This window comes from Dendropsophus ebraccatus, chromosome 9, assembly GCF_027789765.1.
Source record: "Dendropsophus ebraccatus isolate aDenEbr1 chromosome 9, aDenEbr1.pat, whole genome shotgun sequence".
Lineage (NCBI taxonomy): Eukaryota > Metazoa > Chordata > Amphibia > Anura > Hylidae > Dendropsophus > Dendropsophus ebraccatus.
In genome coordinates this window covers 44,883,807-44,901,819 of record NC_091462.1, presented here as the reverse complement: position 1 = coordinate 44,901,819, position 18,013 = coordinate 44,883,807, and the positions used below count along the sequence as shown (strand labels likewise).

The 18,013-nt window shown below is 40.9% G+C and overlaps 1 protein-coding gene across 4 annotated transcripts in view; it reads left to right on the top strand.

Moving 5' to 3' along the window:
* Positions 1-18,013, top strand: part of UBE2F (ubiquitin conjugating enzyme E2 F (putative)) — a 168,198-nt gene that overhangs the window by 130,259 nt on the left and 19,926 nt on the right. For all 4 annotated transcript variants that reach the window (XM_069983185.1, XM_069983184.1, XM_069983182.1 and 1 more), the window contains one exon: positions 13,525-13,557. In XM_069983185.1, the coding sequence (XP_069839286.1) occupies positions 13,525-13,557 (33 nt within the window). The remainder of the gene's footprint in view (positions 1-13,524; positions 13,558-18,013) is intronic.

The following is an 18,013-nucleotide window of genomic DNA, read 5'->3' as shown; positions in this document are numbered from 1 at the left end:
TCTAGTGTTAAGTGGTCGCAGAACAGTGAAGAGGCCTTTCTCTTTTTTTTAGTTCTGACAAAAAGGTTGGTGAGACATGAGGCTGAGATTTACAGAACTTCGTTTACATAACTTTCATCAATGTTGATGATGCAAATCCGACTCATCCCTATGACAGATCAAGGGCAGAGAACGGTTATTCACACACAAGCAAATAGAAAATGAACAAAATCTACACACAAATGACTTCTGCTAATAACAATGAGGGCTACTTACTATAGATATTCCGTGCATCTCATGGCCCTATAAGCTACAGAAAACGATCAGTTCATATGGAAGTGTCCCCTTGGTCATTGACACATATGTCTATGTTTAAGAGCACCCGTATAGATGGGTACTTATAGTGCTGTACATCAGGATTTCCCAGACTTGAGTTGTTCAGCTGATCACAGAAAGCACCTTCTCTTATCTGGTGGTAAAAAGTAGAATACACAGATTACAGCCCTGAATATATTTTTGACTGTCAAGAACAGGACATGCAGTCTTGTTAACCATGTAAAAAAGTTACATTCAATAGTTAAAGGGGTTATCCAGCGCTACAAAAACATGGCCACTTTCCCCCTACTGTTGTCTCCAGTTTGGGTCGGGTTTTGAAACTCCGTTCCATTGAAGTAAATGGAGCTTAATTGCAAACCGCACCTGAACTTGAGACCACAGTAGGAGGAAAAGTGGCCATGTTTTTGTAGCGCTGGATAACCCCTTTAATAGAACATGAAGTAAGATACAAAGTCTTGTCCCAGCTCACCATGGTATGATGCTCAGAGCTGTATTCCTGGTCCCAGAGAAGGAGCGGGTGTAGTGAAAAGCCTGGAGCCATCAGGCAATGAATGCAATCACAGGATAATAGAATTTTCCACCACTCCAGTAGAGTAAGGGTAACTTTACACACACTGTATCACAGTGGATTTTATACTGCGGATCCTATCTAAATCTAAACTGAACATCGCATCAAATCTGCACCATCAAATCTGCTGCGGATCCTGTATGTGTGAATGTACCCTTTAACAACAAACTTTATTTCAAAGTCTCAAACATATAGCAGTTAAAATAACACACTGACGTGTTTTGGGGTAAACATCTTACTTAATGGAACATATTTGCACTTTAAGATAACTTTTGTAGCAGTATTTCTGCATATATTTATGCCTTGTATATGTCATTTTTTGACTCTGCAAGCTTCTTGCTAATTTTCAGACATAATACTTCTAAAGCCTCCTGCTTCCCCTCAGGTGTAAGTCAAAATTAATGTGCATCCAGCCTGCTGCTTCTGGGAGCGGTGATACTTTACCTAAAACTTGAGTTAGCTGATCCCTCTCAAGATGGCAGATATTTTTGAGTAAACAATAGGTTTAGGCATTGGGGATTCATAAAGAGTTTGGGCTATTCCCATATTTTAAGACTCATGACTGAGGCTCTTTTTTTTTTCTTTTTTTTTTTTTCTTTTTTTTGCATATTATTATGGTAGGCAAAGTTTGTTGAAAAGTTACCGTCGTAGCTATTCATATTTATCTGGTATGACAAAGACATACCTTAGATGACCGAATAACTAAATTGTTTAAACAAGGGTCTATTCAGTGAACCCTACTACCATTAATCATAACAGCAGTCTTGCTGTAGGAGACTAGACAGTATGTATAACATTTGCCTTACTACAGCTTATCACATCCGTAGTATTAATATACAATACAGTGGTTCCTTGGTTTAAGAGTAACTTGGATTAAGAGTGTTTTGCTAGAAGAGCTCACCGTTTTTCAAAATTGTAACTTGGTTTAAGAGCATTGCTTTGGTTTTAGAGCTCCTTGTACTGGGTGGGAATGGGAGAGGGACATGGTCTGCATAGTGGGGTCTACAGCACTGTACTTTGACCCAGAAAGTCCTCCTCACCTTCCAAATCATAGCAGATCCACTTCAGGTTGGTCATAGCATCAGGAGACAGGACTGTGGGGGTAATCTCTACATAGCTGTAACACCGCTCTCCCCAGACAGAGTGCTGCCATACAGTGCCAACATCTGCCCTGCTCATTCCTTCATGTTCATGCTCCCTGCAGTGTCTGTCAGCCCTGGTGTTTCCCATCCTCTCCATTCCTGTTATAATGTGCCTGCACTTACACTCACCTATACAAACTGCTGCTATAATGTGCCTGCACTCCCACTCAGCTATGCACACTGCTGCTATTATGTCCCTGCACTGACACTCACCTATACAAACTGCTGCTATAATGTGCCTGCACTCACACTCAGCTATACACACTGCTGCTATAATGTCCCTGTACTCACACTCAGCTACTGTATACACACTGCTGCTATAATGTCCCTGTACTCAAACTCAGCTATACACACTGCTGCTATAATGTCCCTGTACTCACACTCAGCTATACACACTGCTGCTATAATGTGCCTGCACTTCCATCCAGTATCCATCCAGTATCTACAAACTGCTGTTGTTTTTCCAGGTTTATGCACTTACTATACATTATACTCCACATGATGATATTATACAGTATAGTAACTTATAATATCACATATTCTGCTGTTTCTAAATGTTTGTTTCATTTGCTTTACATGTTATTCAGAATAAAAAAAAAAACTTTTTTTTTTGGGGTGTGGAACCAATTGTCTTAATTTCAGTGATTTTTTTTTTTATGGGAAAATTTGCTTTGGTTTAAGAATGGATTTGGACAACAAGCACGGTCCCGGAACGAATTATGCTCTTAATCCAAGGAACCACTGTAGTTGTATTGCATTGTTAGGCAAAATTGCTTCACATTGTTTTTCATACTGTACATACTGTACATAATAGTACGAAAGTCGGTCAGATGGGCCACAGGTGGTAAAGATTGGACAACAATGTAACAGAAGGGGGCTGTACGCTTTATTTAAGTTGACATCATATCTTGTTTTCATAGTTCCCTACAGGCTCTTCTCATCTATTCAGATATCTCGTACATAACCGATTTACATGTCTATGCTGCCCAAGCACTTGACTTTCATCTTTCTAATGAAACAGTTTTGCTATGTGTTCCCATTGGGGTAATGAAGTGGCTCCTGGAGGCTTTTCTGTGGTCAAAAGAATTTAGAAGTTCTAAGCAGAAAGTTAAATGCTGAACGTAACCTGAGATTAAAGTAAATGTCTTTTTTCCAAGAGTTGCATTGGGGGGAACTGGCTCTTTGTTTTTAAGTAAACACTTTATTCAGGTAGCACAATGCAATTTGGGTAATACAGAAATACAGCAACATCTCAGCTTGGCATCGAGGTAAAGTAGTGAAGGTTACATATTAGTTCAGCATCCATTGATTGTCTGGTTTCTGGAAGAAGTCACCATTAATTGGGTTTAATAAATAATGTGCAGCTCCAAAAGTTATGGCCGTATTTTATGATAAAAGATGATAAAAAATACTGCCTAAGAAACAACCGGCAAACTCCTCAATACCCAATTTACTGTTTAGTCATTTTACTTGTCTTTTACCACTGCCCCATCACCAATGAATCAGTAGGGAGCAGCACCTTAGCCTGTCTATGTATTACCTGTCTCTTTGGCTGCCATATACCGAAGTGTCCACCATAAACCTTTCTCGAATCAAGGTTTACAATTTGTCATGAAATAATGTTGCTCAGTCTAGTTTAAAATATTAAACTCTTTTATGGTGGGTTCACACCTACAGGATCTGCAGCTGATTTTCTGCAGCAGATTTTATTTAAATAACTGAACACAGCATCAAATCTGCTGCAGATCCTGTAGGTGTGAACGCACCATTAAAGGGTAATTCCTCTTAACTCAAATTTTTCACATGTTGCTGTGGACTGTATAAAAAGAAAATACCCACAGCTCCAATTCTCCAATTTCAGCAACTTCCATTTCCTTTCCTTTATTTTTAAACAAACCATCCCTGAGCATATAGCAAAAAAGGCTCAAGCCTCAAGTTACCTTTAAAGGAAAAGTCTGGCGAAAATTTTTATTAAAGTATTGTATTGCCCCCCAAAAGTTATACAAATTACCCATATACACTTATTACGGCAAATGCACATAAAGTTTTCTTTTTTCCCTGCAGTTACTACTGCATCAAGGCTTCTCTTCCTGGATAACATGGTGATGTCACGACTGGACTCCCAGAGCTGTGCGGGCTGTGGCTGCTGGAGAGGATGATGGCAGGGGGACACTGAGGGACACAGGGCACTGGAGGGACACTGAGCATCCCCCTGCCATCATCCTCTCCAGCAGCCACAGCCCGCACAGCTCTGGGAGTCGGGTCGTAACATCACCATGTTATCCTGGAAGTGAAGCTTTGATGCAGTAGTAAGTGCAGGGAAAAAAGCACTTTATGTGCATTTCCAGTAATAAGTGTATATTGGTAATTTGTATAACTTTTGGGGGGCAATACAATACTTTAATAAAAATTTTCGCCTGACTTTTCCTTTAAAGGGTAACTATAATGTTTTGCGGGCGGCAGGATATGCTGTGAAAAAACCTGCTGCACTCCTGATGCAGGCACGCACCAGATATGGATTTATTCCAGCAGTGCTATTGAATGCAATGCAATCAAAAGCACTGCTGGGAGAAATCCATACCTGGCGCACGCAGTGCACCCTGACACCTGCAAAACATTATAGTTTCCTTTAATAAATGTTTCTAACTCCCTGGCTCCTGCCCTAGTGGAATGATATTTTATTTTCTATTTTAGTCTTTAATCCTCATTCCTGGCACCTAGTAAGTAGGCATGGGGGCGGAGCCACAGTTACATGTAGCCGCCTTGCCTATGCTCTGCTTTCAGCCACTCATGCTTGATTGACTGCCTGAGTGCTGGGCGTTGCAACAAAGAAATTGTTGGTTAAGGCCTGCCAGGCATCCATTACGTTGGGTCACTCGTGTTCTGAGTTCTAGCTGCAAGGGCAGGTGGTATAATTTTATATTATCTATGACTCTTACCTATAGCATCATCTTTCTTCAGTTAGTAGTTTATAATCTATTGACAAGTTCAAAGGTCAACTGTAGTGAATATAAACTCCTCAGGGCTGCTTTGCTCTGTGTACTATTAATACCAGTATAGCATACAGCTCCTTATAATACAGTTCTCATGCAGTAATTAATGAGTCTAAAACCAGGAGGCTGTTATTGCCCAGATAAAGAACGAAAAAAAAAGGTCATGGAGAAACTACCTGTGTATATCTGGACTAACAATACCTTGCATTACTTTTTTATGGTGGTTACTATTAAAGGAAAAAAATAGGGAAAGATTCTGTTTAACATGTAATGTTAATTACATAGTTCCAAATTTAAGAACACTGGCCCAGATTTATCAAAGGGTGTAATTTATACACTAGTGTAAACTGCCTACAGTTGTGTTCACTTTTTTAGTGTTTTTTTTTTTTTTTTTTGCTGTAGCAGGATTATTTTTGCATTATTGCAAAAATAACAGAATTGTAAAGGAGTGCTCAAAGCCTCTTACATAAAAATGTCTAATGTCCCTTCATTATAGTTAAGTGTACAGTCATCAAAGGGGGCAATTTAAGATAAAACAAACTCGTCCCCTATCTACAGGATAGGGGACAAGTAAGAGATTGTGGGGGGTACGGACGGAGATCTCCATATCAGCCTGCGGCTCCTTTGTTTTGAATAGAGCAACGGGTACAGTGCATGACCTGCAGCTCTATTCTTTCCTATGGAGCCACTGGAAAGCGCAAAGGGCTGTACTCTGCTATTTCCAGCGGCTCTATTCATTGTCTATGGAGGCTCTAGAAAGAGTCAAGTACAGCTATTGGCTCTCTCCGCACCTCTCTAAAGAATGAACAGAGCCGTGGGTCACATACTGTACCCACAGCTTTATTCAAAAGAAAGGAGACGCAGGCTTATATGGAGATCGTTGAGGGCAAAGAGGTCGGACCGCCCCATGATCTCTTATAAGGGACAAGTTAGTTTTATCTTGGAATACCCCTGTACGTCAGTGAGGATTGTTTTATTATGCCATGGGAGGCTGGGAGAGGGGAGGCAACAAGTCTGGGATCCACGGATTCTCCAGCGATGAAATCATATTGTTGCACCTGCTGGAGAGATCACTTCCTGGCTTTCCATAGGCTGCGGGCACAAACTGCCCATGGTCTATGACAATGAATAGAACAGCAGGATGTTGACAAGTCCTGCTGCTCTATCTTGTTCCTTATGTTCCTTATGAGCATTACAGCGGCGGGGCATCCCTAGAATTGCATTTCAACATTTGAAACTGCTTTTTGTTTTTGCGTCGATCTATTAATCTCGGAAAGGTTTTTTTTAAGGATAGACCCACATTAGGATTTGCAATCATGTATTCACTTCATGGACATTTTGCAAAGTCTTTAAAGGGGTTGGCCACTTTTTAGTAAAATAGGTCAGTACAAAGTATTAGTAAGTGCACTCACTGTATATACTGACAGCAGCTCCTGTGTACTTCATAGAGCTAAAATCAGACTCCCCTTCACCAGGCTGGGCTGCCCTGCTCTGTTTTGTTTCAGTCCACAAAATGGCTGACATGGAGGAGCATGTGACCATGCCCTGTCCACTGTGTTCTCCATAGAAATATACAGGCTCAGTGGTGGACACTGGGGGGCGGGGCCTGGTCACATGCTCCTTCATGTCAGCAATCTTATGGACCAAAACACCACAGAGCAGGACAGCACAGCCTGGAGGAGGGGAGTCTGATATTAGCTCTATGAGGTACACAGGGAGCTGCTGTCAGTATATACAGTGAGTACACTTACTAATACTGTACACTGAGCAATTTTACTATAAAGTGGCCAACCCCTTTAAACTTAGTTGCTGCTAGTCACTTGGCTCTTATTGTATATATGGTCTTCATATGCTGCGTTTACACGAAACGATAATTGGCCCGATCGTACAATTACCGATGTCTGAGTAACGTTTTTTTTTTCATAACGATCAGCGTTTAGACGGTACGATATATCGTATGGAAAATTTGTTTTGCGATCGCTTATGCCTATCGCACATAGGAAAAATCGGTGAACGACTGTTTACACGGAACGATCTGCGAACTTTTTACGAACAACAATTTTAGAACATGAACGATTATCGTTCGAATTCGATCGTTATCGTGCAAATTCGCACGATAATCATTCAGTGTAAACGCAACAATAGGTTGCCTGATGCTTGCTCCATTGAAGCCTTGTTTGTTACATCTTTTTATTTGCTTGGCTTTAAAAAGCTTCCAATAAGCGGTGCCGTGCATGGAGGACTTTGTCATACTAAGGGTCCTGGTTGCAGAGTTGACCTTTTTAGTTGTTCAATAAACAACTCTCACAATTATTTTCAGACTGTCAGTAATTGAGTGAAAGTTCGCAGACAGGGCCGTAATTACAGGGAGTACAGTGACTACATGACATTTCTCTCCTGCTATAACCAACGAGACAGGCTTTGTAACAGTAATACTTCCCGATGATACAGTTATACCCTTTTCTTCTTTCTTTTCTTCGTATCTGTAAGGATAATGGAGCAGAAAAAAATATTCGTCTGTCACGTCCTTTTGAAGTCTTTGAAAGAATTGGCACAAACTCGCACAGAGAAACAATAAGTAATGATTCTAGTTGTGGCACAAATTGCCCAGAATGGAGGGATAATTGAGGTTTTTGGAGCCTGATCTACATTTTATTCTGCTCTGTAATACCCTGTAAACTCTAAATGACTCTAAAGTTTTAAAGTAAATCTGTGAACAGACCATGCTGCCCTATGTAAGAGCAGCGTAGTGTAAGCACAGGTCCAGTCTCCTATATAAGAGCAGCATAAAAGAGTACCTGTCATTCATTTTTACATGCCATCTTGCATGTCAACAGTTATTGATCACAGACCCAAAGCGATCAGGACATATAGCCTGGAAACCACTGCACTGGCTCTACCATCCACTTCCTGGCCACTCAGTAGTTCAGAAGATGTAGCCTCGTGTACTTTGTCGTAATTAGCTGATCAGGACATACAGTGGGTCAGTGGATGGCATGGCTGCCGAGCTCTCTCTCAAGCTATGTCTCCTGATCACAGCAGGTCTCTGATGTGAGACCCTCTGCAATCAATAACTTTTGACATGCCTGATGACATTTTAAACATTAGACGACTCCTGCTCTCCTATATAAAGTTAGTATAATATGAAGACAGACCCACTTACCTATGAAGGGGTAACATAGTACTGTATGTGAATAGTCCTTGTCCTATATAATGGCAGCATAGTATAGGACAGGTCTGCTTTCCTATTTAAGGGCAGTGTGGTATAGAACCGGTTTGCTTTTCTATATTAGGGTAGTATAGTATGTCACAGCATTGTATGGGGGCCTATTTCCCCATGTACCAGTCGGCCATTTGCATAAAATGTGTTTTGATCTTGTATTGTTCCTGTATGTTAACCCCTATGGCTTGTATAGTGTTCTGGAACGAAGGGCGCTTTATAAATAATTAAATTTAATTTGCCTCATTGCGATTTCGCGAATTTGCTAGATTTGTTTCGCAAAATCGCTAAACATGGCGGCCTCAATAGCGAATGCTATAGCTTACTCTTCCACAGTTGCATACATCACAAGATAGACGTTCGCTTGTTCGAAAATTGTTATAACTATTACGATTGTTGAACAAATTGTTTGTATCAGCGAGCATGAACAATTAGCGGCATGTTCATACGAACATGCTCGCTTGCAACTATTTTTAATGAAATTTGTTTGTATGCAGTCAGCACACTGCAGTCCGAAAACTAAATGCATTCTTACATAACCTGACTGTAGAATATTGTCTAGCAATTTAGCAAAAGAAACATACAATTAAAAGTATTTCCAATAGATGCATTTCAAAGCTAAATCAGTTTATCTTTTTGTTAAAGGAGAAGTCCGGCCAAAATCTTTATTAAAGCATCACCAATATACACTTATTATAGGAAATGCTTATAAAGTGCTTTTTTTTTCTGCACTTACTACTGCATCAAGGCTTCACTTCCTGGATAACATGGTGATGTCACGACCCGACTCCCAGAGCTGTGCAGGCTGTGGCTGCTGGAGAGGATGATGGCAGAGGGACACTGAAGGACACTGAGCATCCCTCTGCCATCATCCTCTCCAGCAGCCACAGCCCACACAGCTCTGGGAGTCTGGGCGTCATATCACCATGTTATCCAGGAAGTGACATCACCATATTATCCAGGAAGTAAAGCCTTGATGCAGTAGTGCAGGGGAAAAAGCACTTTATAAGCATTTTCTGTAATAAGTGTATATGGGTAATCTGTCTAACTTTTTTTTCTTGGGGGGGGGGGGGGGGGGGCAATACAATTCTTTAATAAAAATTTTCACTGGACTTCTTTAAATACTATATAAGGCCCAGTTCACACTTTTCAGTAACAGGTGTGTGTCTGTGTTTTTTGTTGTGTGTGTTTTTTATTCTTAGAAACCAGTAGGTTTCCGGATCTAGGTTTATACTCAAGTAAAGAGTATTTCCTCTCCAGACCTAGGGAAAGAAGCATTTTTTCCCCCTAAATCAACTTAACTTACACACACAATAAAACATAATGATTGCATGTTACTAAAGAAAAACACTTTTTATCACCCAGAGATGCAGGCTTAGGACTGGTATATCCATATATTTATATATGTTCCCTGAATCTAATATGTTGTACTTTGGGTGACATCACCGAAATGTCTGAAAGATTTGTAAAATTGAGAGCCTTATTTACTTCACAAACATTACTTTTAAATAACTGAATTTGTGGACAGGTTCCCTATGTGTAAAAACCTGGGCCCAGATTTATTAAGTTGATTATGTATATGTGATGTCTTATAGTGTAAGGTTGAGCTTATAACCAAGCCTTCCACAGCAGCAGTGTTATATGCTATAATTACGTCTCTATATCCCCGCGGGAAGATCAGGGAGCGCTAGGCCTGGTCCTGATGACCAGTGATGGATGGTTGCATACATAAGAAAGCTAAAACACAATCATCGTGCTTAATTTTATCAATACTTCTCATTCCCCTTGTGACCTTTTCTTCTTATTTAATTATTTCTCAAAGAACTAATTGCTAAACCATGAAAATGTTTAAGCCGATCATTAAGTGCAGACGTTGTGAGACATTTCGGAGGTCTGTAAGAGGCTCTTTGTGTCCCTATAGCCTTGTCTGACGCTTTCTGTGTCTTCATTTTATGCAATCACGTTATTGGAGTTATAGCTATGGAGTAGTATGAATGGAGTAAAATTCATTTTTGTTCATATTGGCCTCAGGTTTATAGATAAGGCCCTGTTCACACCTGCTTTGTGGCTTTCTTTTATAACAAAAGCCACAACACTACTGATTGTGCCACATGGCACTAATGTATCCCAGCGGCTTTTAATGGGGTCCGTCGAGTTCATTCGCAGAGTTTGTCAGATTTGATAGACAAAATAGCTCTGCAAGCTGTAGTGTTTTCCATGTCAGGTATGAAACCAGCAAACTGGCTAAAATCGCCACTATGCCGTGTGATATCAAGTATCTATGTATATTATACATTTGTGGTAAGGGTTACTTGTCTCCGGTTGGGGTGGGGGGTGGGGGGTGCCTAAGCACTTGTCAGCTATAATTCTATGCCTATTAATTTCCGCAATTGACCGCTCAGTTCTGCCTAGAGAGCAGTGGGATAGGTACCTTCTGCATTAACCATATCAGGAAAGACCTAAAGCTTAAGTTGGCCATACACTTTCTATAACTGAAGGTCGAATCATCATTTGGCTTTGAGTTATCTCTCCCGACCACCTACCGTCCTCACCATACACAGGAACATTCGGCATGGCTGAGTGTATGCGTTCTTGTACTCTCTATGGGGAGGGGAAGAGTAAGCCACAGTTAGAGATCTCTTACTGTGGCTTAGCTCTCCTTAAACAAAAGGGTCGGGTGTTAATTTTCCATCACGCCCAACCCAGATCTACACCAACATCTGTCCGTGGACAGCCGGCAAAGCCCCATGCACCTTGGTGTGTGTTTAGACAAACAGATTTATATGACAGATTATTGAAGCCAAAGCCTGGAACAGACTAAAAACAAACAGGTCATAAAGAAAAGCATGATATTTCTCCTCTTATCAAATCTTTTCCTTGCTTTGGCTTCAATAATCTGTCTTTATAAACAAACCAATAAGACTGACAGGTGAACCTGGTACTAGCAGGCGGATACGGCCAACTAAAATATAAGGCGTAGAAACAAAAGATGGTCAGCACTTAGACAGAAAGCCCCTTTAGAATAAGGTGCAGTGTTCTTGTTTTGGCTCTATGCCACTCTAGGAGCACATGAGAATGGTCCCTGGACCCAAGGACATCCCAATAGAAGATAAGGATTCTCTTCAGCTCACTTGAAATTCAATCCTTCATTGTATAATGTTTAAAAGGCCGACGCCTTTCGGGCTTGCTCGCCCCTAGTCATGGCTCTATTTCATCGGGTCCTGAAACGACTCACTGATGTGGAGGCCGTCACCCAAAATGAAGTGGGGGACTATCACGGTCCCACAGCGATAAGTGAAGAAAGTGGCGCGTATAGTCAAGTCACATGTGACCGCCTCCGCATCAGTGAGTCGTTTCAGGACCCGATGAAATAGAGCCATGACTAAGGGCGAGCAAGCCCGAAACGCGTCTGCCTTATAAACATTATACAATAAAGGATTGAATTTTAAGTGAGCTGGAGAGAATCTTTATGTTTATCTAAAATATAAGGCATATGTGAAGTTAAATCTGTAGTCCGGAGGAATGAAGGGAAAGAGGGGACATGATCTAAATATGTTAAAGGGTCAAATAAGGTTCAGGAGGGGAAGTGTTTTCAATTAGAAACTGCAATTGCATGTAGACAAGATAGAAGCAGAGAAATCAAAAGAATTATAGGCCTATATGTGAAAGTGAGTGTGTGTGTGTGTGTGTGTGTATGTATGTATGTGTGTGTGTATATATATATATATATATATATATATATAATAAATTTCTGACCGAGGAAATAATACAAGAGCAGACAAGATGAGGCAGGTGGTCTTTTTCTGCAAGCAGTCTTATATGTTTCTCAGTTGCATTTCAATTGGAAATGTGGACATCAAATATGTAGTTAATGTAATCCAGGGAATATTAGTGATGGCTGCCTTGTATGGTCAAAAAGAACTTTATTTTCCTTCTTGGGCATTGGTTACTTTGTTTCGGTCTTGTTTGGGTCAAAAGGTTCTGTGTAAGTGTGTGAGAATGGAATTTGATTTACTATTCAGGTTTTTTTGCAGTGTAGTAGAATATTAGAAAAAAAGCTGGGTTCGCGTCACATTTTCTCTTAGTTTAGCTTAGAGGGGCACTATCACCATATTAAAAGTTTTGCCAGTTTAAGAGAACAAGAAGGGAGAAGTCCACACTCAGCGCATTGTCTCCCAGTACTTACATAACAAGTAAGTACTGCTATAAATCAGTAAACCAAAAAAAAGCTTAGTAGACTACAATACTTCATACATTGAAGAAGAAGAAAAAAAAAACATGTCTGTTAAATGGCTATAACATAAGCGTTTTGATCGATGCCATTATAGCCTGTAGGTAATAGTGTGTTAAGCAGATTCCATTCCAATAGCGGTATTTGTCGCCATAAGCTGTACCGGTGTCTCTTTAATGGATACATAATGAAAAAAGCTCAGAAGGTATCTGTTAATCTCATTCCATATTAGTCTGTTGGTGTCGGGTGCCACTGTTAGGCATCAATCACGGCTTCTGTTTAAAGTATAGGTCAAGAGCTTTTCCTGGTATATATACTGTATGTTAAGCATAGATGAGAAACGTCATGTGAACCAAGCCTTATATTTCCAATATTATATTTAGAGGAAATTCTACAACTGCTGGGATTATGTGCAGACGTGTTTATATAGTAGCGCCTCTACTCCGGCCTCATTTGACACGATAGATTATCTATGGCATACTCACGTCAGTACACACCAGCTTTGTTTAGACTAAATAGCAATTATATATATAATCTAGATATGTAATAACTGAGACAGCCATTTTGCCTATCTGTTTCTATAGTTAGTAATGTTGGTGGCAGATTGTACCTAACTTTTTGCTGTGCACTTTTCAAAGCTTATCTTGTTTATCCCCTGCCAGATGACAAGCCACAGTCTACAGCAGCCATCGTATTCTGTCGCTGCATCCGAGATCCATATCTGTTATTGCTGTCTTTCATTCTCCGATGCCCCTTGTGATCGCCAGTTTTTTCTCTACCTTATGACTGTAAAATCCGATAATAATCTGTTATTCCCCACAGTCTCTCTTCACAGGCTTTAATTTGTATTTCATTTAAACACAGCTTTTTCCATTGCCCTATACTTTGCAGCACGTGACGTTCTCCCACACCACTTCATCCACATTTCTCTGTCCCGGGGCTCTGCTCCTGATAAGTAAACAATGTTACCAGCAAGTAAATGAGTTAACCATTTTTCGCTGACATCTTACTGGCGTTTGATTGTTCTCTTTTTTTTTATTTTTTTTTATTTACAGGATGTTGTATGGGGATTGAACGCATTGTTTACAGTAAGTACAGATATAATGTGATAAATGTCTAGTTCTTCTGATTTATATATTATTGGAGAGTTAGAACGGCGATATCCATGCACAGGTGTTAGTGGCTCTGCTGGTAAGGTATATGGCCGGGAAGGACGTGACGTTATAAAGGCAATAATATCTAACAGACAGGCTTAAATGAGCATTGACAGATAGATGTGGAATACAGGTAATGTTTTATAGGCTTATATGAATAAGTGCTGTGATAGTCCGGTAGCTAGGAATGACTGGCAAAAGGCCTTTCACAGTCATTTAATCATGGGGGAATGTAGAATAAGAGTGCTAAAATTCAGATTGCTCATCTTTCATACTTGTCTGTAAATGGCTAAGGGGACTGTGGGTCCACGTGAGGAGACAGACTCTGATATTTCTTCAGAAGTTGATTCAGAGGTTCACAGTATTAAATTTACCATTGTTATAAAAAGTGCTGGAGTACCCCTTTAATTCTCCAGACAGCTCTTTTATGTTGCTGCACTTATATAAAACATTACAAACATGTAATTTTTACCTGTCCACACCCCCATGGTATCCTCCTGTGGTGTGTCTGGGTCCCCTGCTGACCACTGCCACTTCCGGGACAAACTCTGTTTTTTTAACTTTATTTTAATATTTTTTTTTATTATCCAACATCAAAAAAGAAACAATACACACATTCCAATCATAGTACATGTTGTGGTACATACTTGAAATCAAAGTATTTTAGGAGTGATACTTTTATTGGCCAACAAAAAAATTGTTAGAGCTGTGCAGCTGTTACAGCTCTAACAATTTTTTGTTGGCCAATAAAGGTATCACTCCTAAATTACTTTGATTTCAAGTATTTACCACAATATGGATTTTTCTGGCTAACACGGTACCATACTATACATTTTTTTACAATCATAGTACACAAATCCCCCAATAAATACACTCACTGGCCACTTTATTAGGTACACCATGCTAGTAACGGGTTGGACCCCCTTTTGCCTTCAGAACTGCCTCAATTCTTCGTGGCATAGATTCAACAAGGTGCTGGAAGCATTCCTCAGAGATTTGGTCCATATTGACATGATGGTATCACACAGTTGCCGCAGATTTGTCGGCTGCACATCCATGATGCGAATCTCCCGTTCCACCACATCCCAAAGATGCTCTATTGGATTGAGATCTGGTGACTGTGGAGGCCATTTGAGTACAGTGAACTCATTGTCATGTTCAAGCAGAAATCGAGACTCATCAGACCAGGCAACGTTTTTCCAATCTTCTACTGTCCAATTTCGATGAGCTTGTGCAAATTGTAGCCTCAGTTTACTGTTCTTAGCTGAAAGGAGTGGCGCCCGGTGTGGTCTTCTGCTGCTGTAGCCCATCTGCCTCAAAGTTGGACGTACTGTGCGTTCAGAGATGCTCTTCTGCCTACCTTGGTTGTAACGGTTGGCTATTTGAGTCACTGTTGCCTTTCTATCAGCTCGAACCAGTCTGCCCATTCTCCTCTGACCTCTGGCATCAACAAGGCATTTCCGCCCACAGAACTGCCGCTCACTGGATGTTTTTTCATTTTCGGACCATTCTCTGTAAACCCTAGAGATGGTTGTGCGTGAAAATCCCAGGAGATCAGCAGTTTCTGAAATACTCAGACCAGCCCTTCTGGCACCAACAACCATGCCATGTTCAAAGGCACTCAAATCACCTTTCTTCCCCATACTGATGCTTGGTTTGAACTGCAGGAGATTGTCTTGACCATGTCTACATGCCTAAATGCACTGAGTTGCCGCCATGTGATTGGCTGATTAGAAATTAAGTGGTAAAGTGCAGTTGGACAGGTGTACCTAATAAAATGGCCGGTGAGTGTATATAATCCATAAAGTCACCACTTTAAATCTTTGTCTCCGCCACCCCCCCACCCCCACTTGCGGGACAAACTCGTCTCAACAGTAACAACCCAACGTTGCACTGAATCACCTCAGTCAGTGATTGGCTGAGCGGGCTGGAAGTGTTCAGTGGGGGACCCAGAGACACCACAAGAGCCAGTACAATTGCTTACAATAAAAAATACTAAATATTGTTAACATAAACTTTTATTCACAACACAGTCTCTCAGCAGCACAAAAACAAAAAATAACCGTGCGTGCATGCCTCACCAAACCAGACCAGGTTGGCTTCAAAGTATCCAAAAAGCGCAATGGAGACAGCACTTCCAACAGCAATCTTCAGGGTTTATTTTCACACCAGTGCAACATGTCTCATATATACAGAGGGGCAACAACATGACTATTATATATGAGAACCATGTTGTCTCCCTGTATATATACTGTATAATACAATATACAGGGAAACAACATGGCTTATATATAGAGAAGGGCAAAACAACATGTCTCATATATACAGAGGGGCAACAACATGACTATTATATATGAGAACCATGTTGTTTCCCTGTATGTATACTGTATACAGGGAAACAACATGGTTCATATATAATATAATCATGTTGTTGCCCCTCTGTATATATGAGACGTTGTTTTGCCCTTCTCTATATATAAGCCATGTTGTTTCCCTGTATATTGTATTATACAGTATAGAGGGAGACAACAGGGCTTATATGCAGAGGGACAGCAACATGTCTAATATATTGTATCTGGGGCATGTAATATATTCACCACGTTTCCCTGTTTACTGCACAGTACTCCGGCGGCCATCCTCATGGGCTGAGACCTGACGTTGTCCTCCTCAGTTAATACGTGAAGGAGGAGGAGTGTCAGCTGCTGCATACAGCGTTCACAGACTCCTCTTCCTTCTGCTAGCCTTAGCCTGAGGACCGCGCACGAGGGGGGGGGGGGGGCGGCGGTATGGGGGGTGCAGCTGACGGCAGGACTCAGAGCACAGGCACTGCACAGCACCTACAAGGGGGAGTTTGCGCCGTGCAGACCAGGGACAAGGAAGATGTCATGTCAGCCAGGGGGGAGCGGCTGACTGCAGCACAGGCACAATACCTACAAGGGAGCTTGCTTGGGGACTGGGGACAGGGAATATGTCACAGCAGGCAGGGGCCCCCTAGGACGCAAGGGCCCCCGGGCAGCCGCCTACCATGCCCAATGGGTAAGATGGCCCTGCCCCAAAGGTGCGGGTAGCAACCACAGAATCTTTCCTGCTCCCCTCTGCGTCCGATTACATGCGGTCATAGTGATAACTCACCTCAGCCAGTGATTGGCTGAGCAAGCATTTATTGTGATCAAGAGGAGAGCAGACAATACCTGGCAGCAGGGGGCTGGGGGCCAGACAGGACTTGAGTACATGCTTTCTTTTTTTTCATTCTGCAAGTAGCAAATACAGATCCATGTATATAAACCTTAAAACCTGAAAGTGGCCTTTTTTTTGTTTCATGGTTTCTTACTTTTTTTGACCCCATCCAGATGGGATTTGGGGTAGGGTGGACAACACATTCTAGAGATAAGTGCTGGTCCAAGAGTTGGGACCTGTATATATTAGACACATCCTGTGAATATAAAACATTTCAGACATTAATGACACATCCTGTACTTTGGGAGAAAAATTCAGTGTTCTGTCCAATTGCAGCAATTTTGTGATACCACTTAAAGGGGTTATCCAGCGAAAATCTTGTTTCAACTGGTTTCAGAAAGTTATATGGATTATTATTTTTTTTTTCTTTTTAAAAATCTTATGTCTTCCCACACTTATCAGCTGTTGTATGTCCTACAGGAAGTGGGGTATTATCTCAAGTCTGACACGGTGCTCTCTGCTGCCACCTCCAGAGTTAGAAAGTTTTTCTATGGGGATTTGCTGCTCTGGACTGTTCCTGTTCCGGACAGAGATGTCAGCAGAGAGCACTGTCAGACTGGAAAGAATGTAACATTTCCTGTAAAACATACAGCAGCTGATAAGTTTTGGAAGACTTGATATTTTTTAAATGGAAGTAAATTACAATCTATATAACTTTCTGAAACCAGTTGATTTAAAAAAAAAAAAAAAAAGATTTTAGTAGGATTACCTCTTTAATGCTGTCCCAGCCTGAATAGGTTAATAAATGTGCTTCTCCTGTCCAAGTCACATAGCCATAAAAAGGAGCAATATGTGGTAAAAATCATATCTTGGTTTGCTTGTCTGATTCTTAGCCATGCAACAAAAAAGTCATGCTTGTCTACCAAAGATGAGATGTCTCAGCAGTACCTGCGTGCTCGGCCAATCATTTGCTGAGTGGACAGATCCTGCTAAGACCTAGGGGATTGGGGTAAGCAAGTATGCATTTATTATTTTTATACCACCCCAGCCATAAAGAAAAAATATCCTCTTTTAAAAAGTCCAGTGAAACGATTGAATTAAATAGTGACCAGTTTTAGGCTATACCCATGCAATTTCTGATGTAGCACTAGGTTTTTAAACCAAAGCTAGAGGGCAGTCTATCAGGAAGGATAAGTTAGGGTTTTATTTATTC